At 35.7% G+C, this 17,626-nt stretch overlaps 4 protein-coding genes and 1 long non-coding RNA gene across 7 annotated transcripts; all 5 read right to left on the bottom strand.

Moving 5' to 3' along the window:
- Positions 1 to 713: 713 nt before the first annotated feature.
- BNAC03G34510D (uncharacterized GPI-anchored protein At3g06035) lies at positions 714 to 1,877 on the bottom strand. 2 transcript variants are annotated; one of them, XM_013825544.3, is made up of 2 exons: positions 1,435 to 1,877; positions 714 to 1,336 (listed from the first exon to the last, which is right to left on the bottom strand). In XM_013825544.3, the coding sequence occupies exons 1-2, from the start codon at positions 1,505 to 1,507 to the stop codon at positions 801 to 803; spliced, it is 609 nt and encodes a 202-aa protein (XP_013680998.1). In that variant the 5' UTR covers positions 1,508 to 1,877; the 3' UTR covers positions 714 to 800. The 2 variants fall into 2 exon arrangements, with proteins under 2 accessions (XP_013680998.1, XP_013680999.1); XM_013825545.3 differs by having other exon boundaries at positions 714 to 1,321; positions 1,435 to 1,829.
- A 167-nt stretch (positions 1,878 to 2,044) lies between these two features.
- On the bottom strand, positions 2,045 to 3,919 carry LOC106386449 (50S ribosomal protein L7/L12-like). Its single transcript, XM_048750120.1, is given in 3 exon segments — positions 2,045 to 2,809; positions 2,811 to 2,834; positions 2,836 to 3,919. Coding segments are annotated over 3 exon segments (519 nt in total). The 5' UTR covers positions 2,934 to 3,919; the 3' UTR covers positions 2,045 to 2,412.
- Positions 3,920 to 5,372: 1,453 nt separating this feature from the next.
- On the bottom strand, positions 5,373 to 8,790 carry LOC111204501. Of its 2 annotated transcripts, none has more exons than XR_002656978.2 (3): positions 7,827 to 8,790; positions 6,675 to 7,711; positions 5,373 to 6,549 (listed from the first exon to the last, which is right to left on the bottom strand). It is a non-coding gene; the product is annotated as an uncharacterized LOC111204501 (long non-coding RNA). The 2 variants fall into 2 exon arrangements; XR_002656979.2 differs by having other exon boundaries at positions 5,420 to 7,711; positions 7,827 to 8,111; positions 8,209 to 8,350.
- Positions 8,791 to 11,477: 2,687 nt separating this feature from the next.
- On the bottom strand, positions 11,478 to 12,757 carry LOC106384166 (glutathione S-transferase T3-like). The gene is made up of 4 exons (XM_013824174.1): positions 12,496 to 12,757; positions 12,315 to 12,442; positions 11,870 to 12,254; positions 11,478 to 11,539 (listed from the first exon to the last, which is right to left on the bottom strand). The coding sequence occupies exons 1-4, from the start codon at positions 12,755 to 12,757 to the stop codon at positions 11,478 to 11,480; spliced, it is 837 nt and encodes a 278-aa protein (XP_013679628.1).
- A 2,620-nt stretch (positions 12,758 to 15,377) lies between these two features.
- LOC106385637 lies at positions 15,378 to 16,327 on the bottom strand. The gene is made up of 2 exons (XM_013825542.3): positions 15,891 to 16,327; positions 15,378 to 15,819 (listed from the first exon to the last, which is right to left on the bottom strand). The coding sequence occupies exons 1-2, from the start codon at positions 16,011 to 16,013 to the stop codon at positions 15,496 to 15,498; spliced, it is 447 nt and encodes a 148-aa protein (XP_013680996.2). The 5' UTR covers positions 16,014 to 16,327; the 3' UTR covers positions 15,378 to 15,495.
- Between the last annotated feature and the right edge of the window lie 1,299 nt (positions 16,328 to 17,626).

Below are 17,626 nucleotides of genomic sequence, written 5' to 3' on the forward strand. Positions count from 1 at the left end.
AATGTTGATTATTAATAGATATGGAAGAAAAATCAAGAAATATAAAAGCAAGATCTTCATGTTTCTCTCCTCTTTAATGTTTTTCTGTGAATTTTGCTCAGCTTTTCTTTCACAGCCCACCATCCAACCAAGCACTATAGATAATTCAACAAAAAAAATGAATCAAACACTTTCGTTTATTTTATCCATCTTCGTTTTATTATATGAGTGATTGACGACTGATATGTCATGTAAAAGAGAAGAGAGGCAAACACGTTACATCTGAGAGTTCATTTTGTATGTGTGATTTCTACTTTTAAGGTTTTATAACATTTGTATACTTCCTTATGAAGAAAGATCATTCATATATGTGTATAAGACTATATATTTCTTGTTTATTTTAGTATAACATGTGTTTAGTGCTTTAATCCTAGTTATCAATATCATATATATTGTTAGTACATACATTATTGATATTTATCCTTTCAGAAAATGAAACAATTCAGTTTCTTAAACCTTTTTATGAGTGATTCACGTTTAATAGTTTTATTAAAATCATAGTAAATATTTTTTTAATTAAAATTTTCATAATTATTTATAAATGAATTCTTAAAAATTTAAAGCACATATCTCATGATGTAGAAATTAATATTAGTGAACATTCAAACTACTGAAACGAAAATGAAAAAAACTTTCACAATATATATTTGGTTAACGTAAAGAAAAATAGTAAATATCACAAGAACATATGATTCTTTATTTGATATACAATAGTAGGAAGAGTTGAAACCAATAAAACCTTGAAACATGTGATAGATATTTCAACAAAGAAAGAAACAAAAGGACAAGATGAAAACAAACACATAGTTAAAGAAGCCAATAGCAAAAGTGAAGCCATTAGAGTCCACTTTAGTAGCTGTAGAGAAGCTTCCTTGTGGTGTGTTGGTAGTGAGAACCACAACGATCCAATCATCTTCTTTACCAATACCCATTCCCGTAAACTTAGAATCGTTCAAACTCAACGAGTATTGTGACTTGGTGAAGTTTGTGAGGACGAGGCTTGGGCTCGACTCTAAGAAAGGAACACATGCGGGCATGATCAAGCCGTCTCTTGTGTCGGAGACGCTTAAGTGGCATTTAGCTAGAATATTAGGGTAGTCTGCGAACTGTGGCTCGGTTCCGGGTACTGTGGCTGAGCCAGTGTCGTTGGTGCATGGCTTGTTCTTGAGTTGATCAGCTATTTCGTCGGCTAGACACTCTGCGTTCTCGTTGTTGTTTAAGGTTGTGAGATTCTGTGATGCTCTGTAGCTGTTGATGCCTATGAAAAGAACGTCCTCTTCATCTGCGTATTCACAATCTCAAATCAAGAATTAGGAAAATACATTATAAGTAAATAGATAGTGAATTTATCAAGAGTACTTGAACAAGAAGATCATGAAAAAGGGAGGAAGTTACCGATGTCGCTAAGCACATGACGACTAAGGAAGATAAGGATAAAGGAGATAAGGAGAAGCTTGTAAGTCGACATTTGAAACTGATTCAACTACTCTCTTGATGATGGTTTTTCCATTTCTTGGCGCTGAATGGCTTTTATTTATTAAGGGTGAGAAAATGGTTACGTAGCCTTTATTTTGAGAGTTGTGTTATGATTCTGTTGTGTTTTTTCTGCTCGTTGGACATTGACGTAGCGCCAAACGTTCAAGGCCTTTAACTAACTAGTTCGTTGAGGATTACATCATCCTCCTATACGAGGTCGATCTGTTATGAATAAGGTCTAGGCATATTATCAAAACTCGAAAACCGAACTGAAACGGAACCGTCAGAAACCAAAACCGGACCAAAATTTACAAAACCCAAAACGATTCTTATTTTTCTAAACCCAAAAAAAACACATACCGGAACCAATCCCAAAACCGAATGGATACCCAAACACTCGAATTAGATATCTAAAATATAATTTATAAATAAAAAAATATTTTGTTTAAAAAAAACAGAAACATCGGAATGTTTTTTTTTTTTTTTGCTTTTTTGAGTTTAACTCATGATTTCGGGGTTTTATCGGTTTTTGGGTTTAACTCGGTTCCGTTAGGGGTTTCATAAAAATTAAAAATAGATCCAAACCCGACCAGATCGAAACCGACCTGAGCTGAGCTAGTCATGAACATGGAACAAGAGCAAGCCATTATGTATTTCCATGTTGTGCTTCGTCAAACAAGGTGTTGAACTCATGTCACTATGTCAGTAACTAGATTTCTTGAGACTAAGTAAACCAAATCTAGTGATAAAGAACCAGAACTCACTTACGAACACAAAGTTGAAATTTGAAACAAAGTTCTTGAAAAACTCTATGATTTCATTGATTTGTTATTACAAAACATCTACTGTAAGTACCAAGAAGTGATCACAATACCAAACACACAAATCAAAGTCCACTTACTCCATAACTGCGGCTCCACCTACATCTTTGATCTTCTCTATGATTCCATTAGCTTCCTCCTTCGTCAAACCTTGTTTAATCACAACAGGTACTTTCTCCACAAGCTCTGTCGCTTCCTTGAGACCCAAACTCGCGAACACTCTCACTTCTTTAATCACTTTGATCTTTGCAGCTGTATCAAACTTCTCCAGCTTCACATCAAACACCGTCTTCTCCTCTTGTTTTCCCGTTCCAGCTTCTTGTTTCGCTCCCAAACTCATCATCCCTTGCGTCGAAATCATCTCTTGCTTCGGAAGCCTCAGGTGTTCGTTGAGTGTAGGACTGATTACTTTCCGCTCTTGTGGAGACGTTGCAGCTATACGCTCAGCTATCTCCATGATCTTGCTTGAAGGCTAGACCGTACGGATCATAAAGTGATAGACACAGAATCTTTCTGTAAGAAACGAACTTGCACAGACCAGTTTACTTGGCATTGGCGAGAATGAACGTTCTTGACAAGTGATATAAGCTTCTTCATGACTCTATTAAACAAAAAAAAAAAACAGAACGAATGATCCAAACTCAGTAAGTTCGTACCAAAATCAAAAAATGGGATCCATGAATCATAGAAAAATAATGTGAGAATGAGAGCTATGAAAGAAGAAAAGAAGACGATAAAGAATGAAATGGCTTACCTCCGGCTGTGCAGTTGGAGCTAACGGATTAGCTTCGCCGGGTCAGAGGTGATGGTGCAGGCGAGGAAGAGGAGACGAAATGGGTTTAGGACGAACATTTCGATTTATGGGCTAAGCCCAATGGATTCTCAACAACAAAACTTTTTACTTCCTCTCATTGGGTTCTGAGTTATAATTTCTTTAAATGGGCTAAACCCAATAGTATAAAACTGACAAGAAACAAATGATTTTTACCAATAAAAGAAATCTAACATTTTACCATGATATTTTAAAATCATTTCTTATTCAAATTAAAACAATGTTATTAAACACCATCAGTTTTTCCATTATAACATTGTTTTATAATTCATTCAAACAATTACTTCCATTTTAACCAAGGTCAAGCAATTATTGTAGAACTTTGAAAAGCTAGTAGATTTGTTAATCATTTGTTATTGAGTTCAATTATAGTACATAAACTATGATGAATAATTATAAATACAATGATACATATTTAAAAATCTAGATTCAAATGAATAATGAATCAATTTGAAATGAATAAAAAGTTTAAATCTGATATATTTTAATATAATGAAATTGATTTTAGTTTACAGAGGATGTTGCGCAGTCAGCGAATCTCTTTCTTTACCGCTGAGCTTTCTTCACGGAGCTTTAACAAGTTAAAGGAATGGCTGATCTTGAACTTGAACTACATCCTCCGGCGCTCTCCATGAACGAGATTGATCCAGCTGGAACTTCCTAATCGCGTACCAGTGAAATTGCAGGGATTTGGCAAGTGGACAATGTCCATATGGTTGATCGGAACCCCTGGGTTCCGACCTTGACCAGTATTGTGGGACTAGTTCGAAGTGGTGTATTGTTCTACAACACAAGAAAGGCTGTGGGGCGCTTTTTCTTCGACGCTGATGGTGATCTTATCAGTTGATGGTTAGGGCTCCTAATGGGGGCGTTGGGCTGTTACCTTTGGTCATTACTTTTTGGAGGAGAGGTATGAAGTTGAATGAACTAACACAAGTTTACTTTTTCTCGTATGTAAAACTTAATGTGTGAAAACTTTGATGTCTGAAGAGGTTGATGGTTAGGTTTTGATCGTATGTAAGACTTTGATGTCTGAAGAGGTTGATGGTTAGGTTTCTTTAATGTAATGGTTTTTCACCCACAAAAAACTCCAAAAATCTTGGTTTATCTAGCTTTCTATTTCAATGTCCTTTTCTCCATCAACCTCTATAAGCAAATCCATTGAAAGCTATGAAATTTTTTTTTTATAGAGAACCAATAACACCTCCTAAGAAAAAAAAACACCTCCTACGAAGATTCATAGATGATCTTATTTCAAATTCAACTCTTAGACAATTACATAAGAAACTAAATAATAGATGTTATGCAGAAAAATAAAGTTGTCTAAAGCAAGAACCAACAGAAGCTAAACACCACAAAGTTTAGGAGCCAAAAAAAAAATCAATGAACTTAATGCATCTTTGGCATCAAGCTTTTCTGCCCAATCATTTATAGCATATGAATCATTAAGAGAAACACAAATGACAGAATCAATGAGTCACACCGCTACTGTGACAGGTTGGTCTTGAAACACGATTTAAAGTTGAAAACAAAACGCTTTGGATTTACATTTCAAAAGTACCCGGAGGAGCCGTGCTTACCTTATAAGAATTAAACATTCACCTAAGACATCATTTACTAGAATATCACTAAATTCAATTTCAATAATATTTTTTTTCTATTAATCTTTGCTTTTACCATAAAGTACAATAATTTGTCATATTTGATATTTCTACTTTAACCTTTTAAAGCACACGTTTGCTTTAATCAATTTGATATTATTGAAATAAATAATATAACTAAGAAAGAATAAACTTACACCAAACAAGTTTTTTTTTTTAATTTTAATTTGATTGTCATTTTCTTGCAGCCACAAAATCGTTAAATTATCATCAATTTACCATATTAACTCTACTCTCTCTATCATATTTAATATTTATTATACTTTTAAAAGAAAATATTTTCTTATATTTGTTTCAAATTTCTGTCGTGTTAAGTGTAGTATTTTTTAATTAGTTTCAGTAGGTTAGATTTATCTTTGTTTTGAGTTTGTTAACTATTTTTTTTTGGTAAAAAAAAGGGTGTTTTCACCTCTTCACTTAACTATTTTTTCTATTAAATGAACCAGTTATAAAATTTAATTTTGAAAACTTGCACTAATTTAGACTAAGTGAAAATGGTCTAATCTTTATATTTTTTTTGTTAGCTTAGTTATTTAATATTTTATATAACAATGTTGCTTCTTGTTCTAAATATTTTTTTTAACTAAATGACTTTTTTCAGTTTGATATGATTACTCAAACTATCTCGCAAATACACAGTTTATAGAGTTAATAAACTGGTTTCTAATGTGATCATAGAGATATTAAACCAGATTGGTATACGATACTCTCTCTGTTTTATAATAAGTGTCATTCTATCTTTTTTTTTTTGTTACATAAAAAGTGTCATTCTACAATTTCAATGCAAATTATACTTACTTTCAGCTGAAAATTAATTGTAAACTTCATTGGTTTTATAAATAATTTTATTTATCTCAAATAATATTGGTCAGAAAGATGTAATTAATAACAACTTACATATATTTCCGTTATTTTTTTAGTTTGGGTGAACTTTCCGAGAGAGTATATAGTAAACGTTAACTGTAACATAATGTCGACCAGATTAATAATGACAAATTTTACTTTCTTTATCTCTCTCTCTGGGCTCGTGCTCAACATCTACAGAATCTAATATGGTATCACATCAATTGTTCTTCTCTTCTGTTTCATCTTGTTGATTTAGAGTCCGATTCGAGCTTCTTCTTTCTCGGTATCTGATGTTGGAACCAAAACCATCCATCTCTAAGGTTTTCAATCTAATTTCTCAAAAAGAATGACAGAGTTCAATGAAAACAAATGACACTATTTCAGTGATATCTAAGGCATCGCCAACAGCCACATCTTTTGAACAACTGGTTGCTGCATATGTTCCTGCTTACAAACAGAAGGAAGAACTATTTGTTATCATTGCGGCATGGGTGATCATACAGTAAACCGACGTTGCAGACTTCATGGATACCCTGCTGGATATAAAACCCAGGGCCGGCTTAGATAGGGGGCGAGCGGTGCCACCGCCCCGGACCCAATCGTTATCCTCCTATTTCTTAATACATAAGGGTCCAATTTTTTTATAAAAATAAGAAAAAGGGCCCATTTTTTTTTAACTCAAAATTTTATAATCTTTCATAACGGAACACATCGTGGATTACAAAAGCCGGCAGAAAATGGTAATATCTACGGAAGCAATAGCCCAAAAGAGGGAGATAATAACAATGAGGTAGGATAATACGAGAAAAAAGCATTAGAGAGCCACATGTACTAAAGCTGGAACTAATGGACTGATCATAACTCGCAGACACTCCTGAAAAACATGAGACCAAAGATAACCAAAGAACCAATGACTTAGGCAAATCCAACCCTAAAGGGTACACCACCAATCCAAAACAGGTGCAACATCGGAACAAGCATGAGCGATGATAAACTTACATCAACACCAAAGACTGTTGCAAACCGGAGCCAAGGCAGAACCAAGTCAAAACCAAACACCTAGGCTCAAGGACACAAGAACTTGAAATGCTAAAGGGAAAAACACCGGCGAAGATTTACAGGTCTTACACGCGGACACTCGTTAGGCAGAATAGCGATCTACAGAGCTAAAACTGGTCACCTCCTCGCAAGAGAAAACCTACAAATCAAACTCACTGCTTCGTCTCCATGGTGGATAAAGGAGATGTTTAGTAGATTCCTCCACAGCAAATATACCTCACACCGACGAATCCAAAAAGCTAGAACAAGGCGAAAAAAGAATTGGCCATAACTGCAAGCAACCGAAGAGAAACAGAAGCACCACAACCCAAATCTAAAGCAACCCTCGACTTGACAACAACGACCTTCACCTAAACTACCATAAACCATAGAAACCTAGATTAAACTAAAGAGAAAGAGGATATCCTCCCTCACATAGCGACGGTGAAGAGCACCGCCAACCACGGAGGGAGATCGGCCCAAAATTTTTTATATGAAAGTATTTTTTTTTATTTCCATAGATTTATTTTTAAAAATACTTAATGTATTTCAAAAAAAACATATATTTATCAGATTTCTTTTTTTTTTAAATAATAGTTTAGAAATTAATTTTTTTTTGTCCCAGGGTCCGTGACACCATTGAGCTGGCCCTGATAAAACCCCTGGTTACACTAAGCAGTCTTGTCACACAAGGGAAGCCTCAACAATCATGGCCACCGAGAAAGGAGAATGGGGCAATATTTTATTGTTCGAGAATCTGGTGATATCTCTATGCATGATCAGCATGGAGTTCACTTGAGAAAATGTCACCTCCGACTAGATACAAATGTTTCTAAGTGCTTTGAACAAACCTTAAGAAGTTCTCAGATTTCATGCAGCACAGTTAAACTATTAGATGGAACAACTTCCTTCAAAATCTCAACTACATCTCGTTCCTTATACCTCTTCTTCTTCAAGAACCAATATGAAAAGAATGTTTCAGATAGCCATCTAGCTCTCTGGAATTACAAAAGAGAAGCAAAATTAAAAATAGCAAAAAAAGAGTAAGGAGTGAAGCAGTCAAACCAAGAAGAATTACTAGTTTGAATTAGCTTGATGGTATTAGCTGCTTACTATGTGTTTTGGTCTTGCTCCATTTTTCTATAGCGTTATACCAATCCCATTGGAAAAAGAGAGCGACTAGTCTTATAGGCCCTGCGGTAATAATTTCAAGAAACGCTAGCCAAAACGACCTCTGAGAGGACATGCCGGTTGTCGCGAGAGACAATAAAAATCCTTCAAAGTTGCATGAGACTGTGAACTTTCCTGCCTTGATTCCATCCATAGCTTTCCTGGCTACTTCTTACGCAGCTATTATGGTAGTGAACTCAGGCAGGACCTCAGGCCTGCTCTTCTGTTCTGTGAGATGAAAACAAGGAAATCAAATAAAAACCCTTATCATCATCAAGAACTTCATAATATAAAATTCAATGAACTGAGAATTATCAGATTCTACTTCACTCTCAGTAATTGTCTTTTACGAGATTGTCATCACTCAGTACTTCACACATCACAGTTCTTCCGAGCCGGCAATCTCGTAATGAAGAATAAAATAAAAGACTATAAAGTTGATAGAGTATACAACGACTCAGACCAGATAAGGGCACAGGTCTGATCTCATAATAACAACCAAAGATCAACTATATTTTCATGTCTTCATATCTCCCAACCATATAGTACAGCCTTTATGTAGTCTGTCTCCAACTTTTTGGATGCATTTTAATTGCGTTATCAGCTCAGCATAAGTAAACTCATTAGCGGCACTACCTAATCCCAGTGACATCAACACAAAACACAATACTACAAGTTTGATACAATTATTCAGACCAGATAAGGTCAAGAATTTAATCTCATAACAACAACTAAAGATCAACATTAGTTTCATATCTCCCAACCATAACGTACAACCTTTATGTAGTCTGTCTCCAACTTTATAAGGAAACTCGTTAGTGGCATTACCTAATCCTAGCTACTTTCATGTTCTGTTATACTCTATGCATACTAATGAATCTTTAAAAAATAGTAGACAAAAGCTTCAGAGTAATGTATTTGTTTACCTTCTTCAAAACCAGGTGTATCGGTGTCAGGAGGAAAAACAAGAGTGCCATGAATATCATCAGCAATAACTTCTTGTTGCAGTGACTGTGCCAAACCTTAAGCCCAAACTTGCTCGCTGAATACGCAGCATAGCCATAGATACCCACCTAGAACATAAAAAGAACATACTTCATCAAAATAATCTGCATGATGATTACACCGGGTGGTCCTGGTCAAAGCCAAATGAACCATTGGCTTCAAATCCCAATTTTTTTTGAAGAAAACTAAATAGATATAAGAACCTATGAAGCACGGGGACGGCAATTCATAGCCGTCTCACGTACCCGTTACGTTTCTGAGACGGGGACACGGTGGGGACGGCAAGGTATATTGCCTATATAAGACCTCAAATGTGTAAAAAAATCATTAAATTTTTTATTAAATCGCCTATATAACCCTCAAATCTAAGATTTAAGGCCTGTGATTACATGTACACAAAGCTCATTCAAAGAGACGATGTGGAACTCAGTGGTGATGATGGTCGGGGAAGATGACATAACGGATTTGTAATAAACAAACGAACCGAAAAGTCGCCTAAGAGCAAGATTAACCATAGAATCGGGTTCTTAATTATTTTTTATATAATAGATTTAGCTTAAGGACTTTTTAAAAATATAATAGATTTAGCTCAAGGACTTTTGTTAAGAAACTTCTTGTTTTAACGGCTCTAATGGTAGATTCTTAATTTGGGGTTCTTAAGAAAAAAAATTATTAAAGATAATTTTATTTATTTAAAAAACATATTAAAATATAACATTTAAAACATAGATTTAAAAAAAAACATGAAAATAAATATTAGTAAAATAAACGAGAATAATTTGAAAGAAACATCCGAGCTCAGTTGTTGTCTTCATCACGTCCGAATTTACGCCATATATTTTCAACCAAATTAGCTTTCAGTTGTTGATGCATTTGTTTATCACGAATTCTAGTTCGAACACCCATCATATTGGCGATATTTGTAGGAATGTCTGTAGAATACGTGAGAACGACATGTGAACTTCTGTTGTCTTCCCCTTGTTGGAACTCTGAGACATCATACTGAGTGTATCCATCTCGTTCGTCTTCTACTATCATATTATGAAGTATGATACATGCTCTCATAATCTTCCCAATTTTGACTTTATCCCAAAAAAGTGATGGGTTTTTAACAATGGAAAAACGAGCTTGCATGACTCCAAAAGCACGCTCGACATCTTTTCGGACAACTTCTTGATGTTGAGCAAATGAAACCGCTGCCGGGCCTTGTGGTATTGGAATAGATTGGATAAAAGTTGCTCATTTCAGATAAATACCATCGGTGAGATAGTAAGCCAAATTATACTCTCTTTGATTGACATAGAAAGTGACTTGCGGAGCTTGACCTTTTATTATGTCATCAAAAACAGGTGAGCGATCAAGAACATTGATATCATTTAAGGTACCTGGAGGTCCAAAAAACACATGCCATATCCATAGATCATAGGAAGCAACTGCCTCTAAAACGATTGTGGGTTTTCCCGAACCACGTGAATATTAACCTTTCCAAGCGGTGGGACAATTCTTCCACTCCCAATGCATACAATCGATGCTTCCTATCATCCCGGGAAATCGACGATGCTCTCCAATATCAAGAAGACGTTGAAGATCAGCCGGTGTTGGTCATCTTAGGTACTCATCGCCGAATAAATTTACTATTCCTTCCACAAAATTTTTCAAACATGACCGAGTAGTAGTTGAACCGAGCCGGAGGTATTCGTCAACCGCATCAGCCGCCGTACCATATGCCAAGACATGAATAGTTGCAGTACATTTTTGAAGCGTAGAGAGACCAAGCCTTCCGAGACCATCTTGTTTTTGTTGAAAGAATTCCATTTCATTGGAGAGTCGATCAACAATTTTCATGAACAACGACTTGTTCATTCTAAATCGTCGGTGGAATAGATTATCAGGGTATGTTGGAGTTTCACTGAAATAATCATTCCACATACGAAGATTGTCTGCTTCACGGTTTCTTTCGATGTAAACTCGTTTTTTCCATCTTCTTCGCTCTTCTTGTTGATCACCATAATTAATACAAAGATTTTTGAACGTTTGATCAAAAAATTGATCAAAATGTTGATCAAATGTTTCATCTAATTCCTCAAAATTATTATGAGAAGATGATGCCATAAGATGGTGGAGAAGTATGAACTAGACTGGAACAAGAGATGACAAATTGTTTGGAACATGAATGAAACAAGAGATGAGAAATTGTGAAAACGAGAAGTATCGAACTATAATGTGTTTGTTAATATGATGAGAAGTATGGAACAAGAATGTGTTTGGTTTTGTGAAAACGCGAAATGTGATAAGTTTGGAAGAAGAGAGTGTTTGTTAATAAGATTGGAACGCGAAAGGAGAAGTGTGATAAGAATGAAATAAGAGATGACCTTAAATACAAAAGAGAGAACAAGTTTACACAACACATGACACATACATACAAATCTCACAGCTTCTTCGTGACACAATAATACAAAAGAGAGAAGACACAATTATACAAAAGAGACACCGAGACAATAATTCACATGAGAAAGTGAGACAATAATTCATATAAGACACTGAGACACTGCTGCTTCCACATGAGACATTGTTGTTTCCATTCCGTGATTAACTGCTGCTTCCACTCCGTGATTCTTCGACTCTTGATGCTTCCATTTTCACTCCGTAACCTGAAAATATTGACAAGCAACATGAGAATACTTAGCACAAGCATTTAGATAAACAAACAACACAATCATTTATATTATTCAAACGAAGACCTTATCATGAGAATAACACAACCATTACATTACTTGTATAACACAAGGACTAATGCCTTGTGTCACACGGAGACAAAGATCAGGAGAACAACACAACAAACATCAAAGCAGCACACAAGTAGACCTTAAACAACAGAAGCTTAAGCAAATCAGATTAAAACAACAAGCAACAAAGCAGCACTGGAGTATACCTTAACCAACAGAAGCTTAAGCGAAACTTCTTCTTAGACTAGAACTAACTAGACAGCAACTCGGTAATGAGCTTCTTCTTCAGCTCTTCTTCATACTCAGCTAGCTCTTGTTTAGCGAGTAATGAGTCAAGAAGCCTCATCTTCGACAGCCTCTCTTTGACAGCCAAGTCCTCCTTTTTGATTGTCCACATAATCTGAACCTCATCGAGCGCCTTACCCTCAGCCATTGTCTTCTTACCATGTCCCTTTGATGCCTTAATACCCGCTGGCCTAATGGTTGCTTGCTTATCTTCACCAGTGGTGGCTTCAAATGCGTGCGAGCTTGATGATTGTGCACTGTCATCAAAAAACTTCCTCCTCTTAGCGCTTCCTTTGGTTTTAGAACCAGACAAGTCACACCATTTCTGGCCATTGCCCAACTCCTTCCATGCGTGCTAAAGAGTGAACTTCTTTTTGTGATTGTTGTAGAAGATCTCATGAGCAAATTTGAGAACATCAGTCTCGTTTTGGCCGCTACTTCTCTCTCGACTCGCAGCTTCATACGACCCACAAAACTTGTTGACTTGATCGTTGATCTTCTGCCACCTCTGCTTACAATGACTAGCTTCTCTCACTTCAGAACCTGCAACTTTGGAACTTTCCGCAAAGTATGTAGCAATCCTTTTCAGAACGCACCAGCTCTTTGCTCATTGCCCACAATTGGGTCTTTGCTTGTGTTTAGCCAAGCGCTGATGAGGGCAATATCATCTACTGGTGTCCATGTCATCCTTTCTCCTCGCTCTGCAGGACTGTCTTCTTCCTTCGCTCGACTGGTAAAGAAAGGGATTTGGGAGGAAGAAACTTCGACATTGTCTTGAACATAACCAAAGACATTGTCTTGCTGACTATTCAAAAGGTCAACAAAGTTTGAGATCGGCTTATATGAATTGGAATCCATGGAAGAGAAGAAGGCAGAAAGAAAAAAAATTATGTTTTTGATAGATGGAAGAGAAGAAAGATATTTATTTTATAGAAGAGAAGAATGATACTTATTTAGAAGAGAAGAATGCAAGAAGCATATATCACGGCAAGAAGAAGGCAAAAAGCATTGATCGCGTTCATAACACCCAACCATTTCAACTAGACCTTTATCTAACACAGAGTTAAAGCTATATTTATTACCTAACACAGAGTTATCAGTAACCACACCATTAATTACAACGGGTTCAATATAAAGTTACAGCTATCACTAACCACAATCAATTCAATTCACAACACATCAATCTGACCCTATGAAATATTTATCCAACTTTCAATCTATGTAAGTTATCAAGATAGGCGTTTTACCTGTATTGCAATTGTAGTCGAGCCTTGATGTCTCTTGATCCGAACCATCTTGATCTGAACCTTGATGTCTCTTGATCCTTTAGTGGAACATTGATGTCCTCTTGATCCGAACCATCTCAACACACACAGAAAAAAAAACAAATCAAAATGGATCAGAGGTGATCTTTATTCAAAGACTAGACCTTCTCTCATATGAAGTAGAACCATACACAAGAACACAATTATTCAAAGACTCCGAGACATTACCACAATTATTCAAAGACTCTGAGACATTAACGATACACAAAAACACAATTATTCAAAGACTAGACCTTGTCTCATATGAAGTAGAACTAATTATTCAAAGACTAGACCTTATATCATATGAAATAGAACTAATTATCAAGTAGAACATTGATGTCCTCTTGATCCGAACCATCTCAACACACAAACAAAATTACAGAAGCAAACAAATCAAAATCACAGAGATATACCACAATCTAAGACATGCATCAATTGAACGACAACAATCTAAGACAAAATAAAATAAAATTACTCGGCTTTACCTTTCGCTTCGTCGAGTTGAGCCGTGGAGAGAGAGATAGAGGTTTTCCATCGTCGAGGAGAGCCGTCGAGCCACCAAGAGAGAGAGCCGTCGAGCCACCGAAAGAGACTCTGCGATTCTTCGCCAATGAGAGATGAAGAAAGAGAGGCGGAGTCTTGGAGGAGAGCTAGAGAGACGCCTCGTCGTCGATCAAATAGGACACAATCGACGACTCCACCGACACAGACGACGTTTCCACCGACAGATACGCCGACGGCTGCAACCGATCAGTGATAGATCGAGAAAGACCGGCGGATTCGACGAGGAGAGGTAGAGAGACGCGGTTTCGCAGGCGAGAAGGAGAGAGAGAGGCCCACGGCTTTTGTCAAAAGAGAGAGAGATGTACCCAAAACACACCACGTGTCCCAGAAGAGTCGGATCTTCCTACCCCTAATTAAGAAGCGATTCTTCTCATTTAACCCATTTTTTATTTTATTTAATTCTAATTAAACTAAGCACTCCCCTTAAACAACCCGGTTGATCATGGTCTAAGTATTTTTATCTGAACCGGTCGTTGAATTTCGCGCTGTAATTATTTTGTTGTTTTATTATTAAGTAGCCAAGGTTTTAAATGGAATAAAATCTCTTATATATATTATTTTTTGACTAAAAAGCTCTTATATATGATGTTACCATTATCAAATACTATAATACTGCAGCATTTTATATTTTTATCAAATTCAAAATGATAATACATTATGTAGTTTTCGATTGATTAACACATTATACAAGTGATGAACAAATAATTATTTTTGGAAATTATTTTTATTTCTTCTGAAACCGATTCCACAAGAGAAGGTGATACGTGACTACGTTTGCTAGGGTTAGAAAAGGTTAAGTTTGCACTCTGCAACTTGTAAGAAACAGATTTTGAGTTATTCTTTCACGTATTGATATGTGGTAGTATTATTTGACATTTAATACTAATTTAAGAAAATTACAGCTACTTGACAGAAAACATACAGCTCTGATCTGGTACTGGTCCTGGTCCATAGAAATTTCTAAACTGTGAACTTCTGTTTTCTAATAAAAATATTATATAGAAGAATATACATATATAATTCTATGTCTGTGTAATAGAAAGAAATTAAATATACTAAAATTATAATATGGAAAAGAAAAAAAAAATAAGAGTGATGGGCATGTAGGCATGTGGGTGTGAGTCTGTGTCAGTCTTTTTCTTTTTTTTTTTTCTTTTTTTTTTATAACTCTGGTATTTGGGCAGCCAGATTCTCAACTATCCCCGTAGGGGTCCAGCGCCCCAACGAAAGGGATGTTAAATCCGCTGTAACCGGGGCTCGAAGTCGTGATGGCGGGCACCTCAGCCGAGGTTCCTTTACAACCAGACCACGAGGCCCGGTTCAAGTCTTTTTCTTCTTTAGATCTGACTTTTGTTTATTCAAACATTGTTGCCAACATAACTGTTACTCTGTACCTGTGAGGTCCTAAAGAGATTGAATGGTTCTGAACCTGACATGGAAGACTTTCCAAACTCACATGAGAGTTGTCCTGGTCCAGAAATTAATTCCTACATTGATGATCGTTGAGGACTAGTTTCATGGGGTTTATTTTTTACTTTGCTTAAAATAAATTAGACAAAATGATACAATTATATGGTAAGAGTGAGCAAGTTAATCTGTGTTGACAGTTGCGTAAATCACACCAAATCCCTTTAGATTGATGGTTCCTCCTTCATCCTTATTATTTGCTGATCTTACAAACATAAAATCTATAATATATCAATAATCAATTATATATAATATGAATTAATGACACAAATCCATGTCTCTATAGGCTCTTCTTGAGTTGTTAGAAGGTGCATGATGAAGGGTAATGTGTTCTCGGTTGTTGTTGAGAGTTGTGTAGTTGTTGTCATAAACATGATGAGAAAACTGTTGCTTCGAGATGAGGGAACCGGCACTCCCTTGCTTCTTCTGACGAGGATGATTATGTTGTTGTTTCCTTCTTGGCTGAGTACATCTTGGGATGAACACTCCCGTCCCTTTGCTCTCTCTAATTAGGTTGTAATTCTGCTCATGGTACATCATATGTGGTGTTGATGATGTTTGGTAGTTTTCTCTGAACAACCCCTGTTTTTGAATTCAATGATCATCATCCACATCTAATCAAGAGAGATAGAGAGAGAGGTAATTGGACAAACCTGGAAGACAGAAGAGGAGAGTGAGATAGGGTTCTGTTCATCTTCATCTGTGATTAAGAGATTGATTTGCTTGCTTATGTCTGCAAAGAAGACATCATCATCAAGCTCAAGGTCCATAGCCATATTTCTATCTTTCTATTAGACTTTTGTTGTCTGTAGGAAGAAGTATTTAGAAAAAACGGTTCAAGTGGAGATGTGAGGGAGAATGTTCAAAGGATGGCATAAATAGGCAAGAGCTAGGGTGTCATAGAGAGAAGTGCATGTGGGAGAGTGGGTCCAGAGTAGAGATAGAATAAATATATAATGCAATCTAATCTGGCAAAAGTAAGTCCCCACACACAAATGGGTCTCGACGGAAGGTTTGTTCAATGATACTACTACTTGCAATTGATTAAAAAAAACTACTACTTGCAATCCTACGGATTTTAAATCAAAAGCTCACAACTCACAACAAGAACAAAACAAAGATATATAATTAAAGTTTCTACAAACATATATAATTTCTTCAACAAATTTAGCAAGATAAATAAGAAAACAAGCTTATATTGTAGAGAAAAGTGAGAAAAATAAAAATATCACTTGTGAAACAAAATTTCTATATGTACATCCAAGTTAGTAAACCATTATCAATTAGGACCAAGATATATGTCTTGACAAGATATAGCTAAAATTGTAATAGAAACGAGTTATGTTTGTATACTTTTGAAGAAAGAAAATGCTTATTCTAACGCGTAATTTCCAAATGATATTTTATCTAAATTTGAAAAAATTTCTTTTTTTGAGCAACATTTGACAAAAGTTCTATCCACCGAAAAAGCACATGTCGACGATGGGTGACCTATGCATATATACCAAACTATATGGAACGGTAGGGCCACATTTGAGATATGTTTTAACTTTTAACTATATATCGACATTCAAAATGTTATTATCCGAATAAATTTTGACCTTTTATTTAGCTTTTGAAGGAAAACACGTTGATTGTTCGTTGTTAGCCTCGTGAAGAAAATATGTTCAAACCTCTCTTCAACGCATATGCTCGACCTAAATTGTCGGTTGTCAAACTGTTAAGTTGTATAACTTTTCTGTCTAAGTAATAAAGATAATTTAAATGACTCAAAAACATATTTACAAAATAGTAGTCATCGTAATGTTTGGTGAATGGATTCACTATTGAGCTTATTAAACCAAACCATCTTAAACCATATTTACTGATTCAAATGAAAGTAAGTTTTATCTCTATGTTTACTCCATGATCCTCAAATGACCAAATAAATAATGTCAAGAGTGTGGGACTTGGTGTTTCCGAAGAGTATAATCAAGTCATCATATTCTTGCTAAGGCTCATGTCATGTCACAGTCACCGACTTGGTTATTTAGCTTCACCGACTTGTCTTTTGTGAATCATATCATGACTTGATTCATTGAAAGGGCCTCTTTTGTAATTAGTATTTCAATATTAGATTATGCGGAAAATAAACATAAAATTATAGAATAAAAAGACGTTGGTGTATTTCATGGAATAATAATGATACATGCACTTTTGTTAAGTAGTCATTTAGTAAGCTAAAGATGTTGAGCCGGTATAAGAACGTGGGGTTAAAGTGGTATGCATGTTTAGTTGGCATGACCCTTGATGATAATTGATATAATTGGTACGTCGCTCTTTATGTCTACACGTAAAAGATATAAAGCACACTTTTAAAAGGAAGTGGCCAGACAGGCGTACGTGCACT

Source organism: Brassica napus, chromosome C3, assembly GCF_020379485.1.
Source record: "Brassica napus cultivar Da-Ae chromosome C3, Da-Ae, whole genome shotgun sequence".
Lineage (NCBI taxonomy): Eukaryota > Viridiplantae > Streptophyta > Magnoliopsida > Brassicales > Brassicaceae > Brassica > Brassica napus.

Bases quoted from the DNA above. Each gene is read 5' to 3' on its own strand.
- LOC106385637 (XM_013825542.3), bottom strand. From the start codon at position 16,013: ATGGCTATGGACCTTGAGCTTGATGATGATGTCTTCTTTGCAGACATA. The intron at 15,820-15,890 runs GTTTGTCCAATT...ATTCAAAAACAG, and splicing joins TCTCCTCTTCTGTCTTCCAG to GGGTTGTTCAGAGAAAACTA.
- LOC106384166 (XM_013824174.1), bottom strand. From the start codon at position 12,757: ATGGATTCCAATTCATATAAGCCGATCTCAAACTTTGTTGACCTTTTG. The intron at 12,255-12,314 runs GTTCTCAAATTT...TTCACTCTTTAG, and splicing joins GCGGCCAAAACGAGACTGAT to CACGCATGGAAGGAGTTGGG. The intron at 11,540-11,869 runs GTTAGTTCTAGT...CAATATTTTCAG, and splicing joins CATTACCGAGTTGCTGTCTA to GTTACGGAGTGAAAATGGAA.
- BNAC03G34510D (XM_013825544.3), bottom strand. From the start codon at position 1,507: ATGTCGACTTACAAGCTTCTCCTTATCTCCTTTATCCTTATCTTCCTT. The intron at 1,337-1,434 runs GTAACTTCCTCC...TCTTGATTTGAG, and splicing joins TCATGTGCTTAGCGACATCG to ATTGTGAATACGCAGATGAA.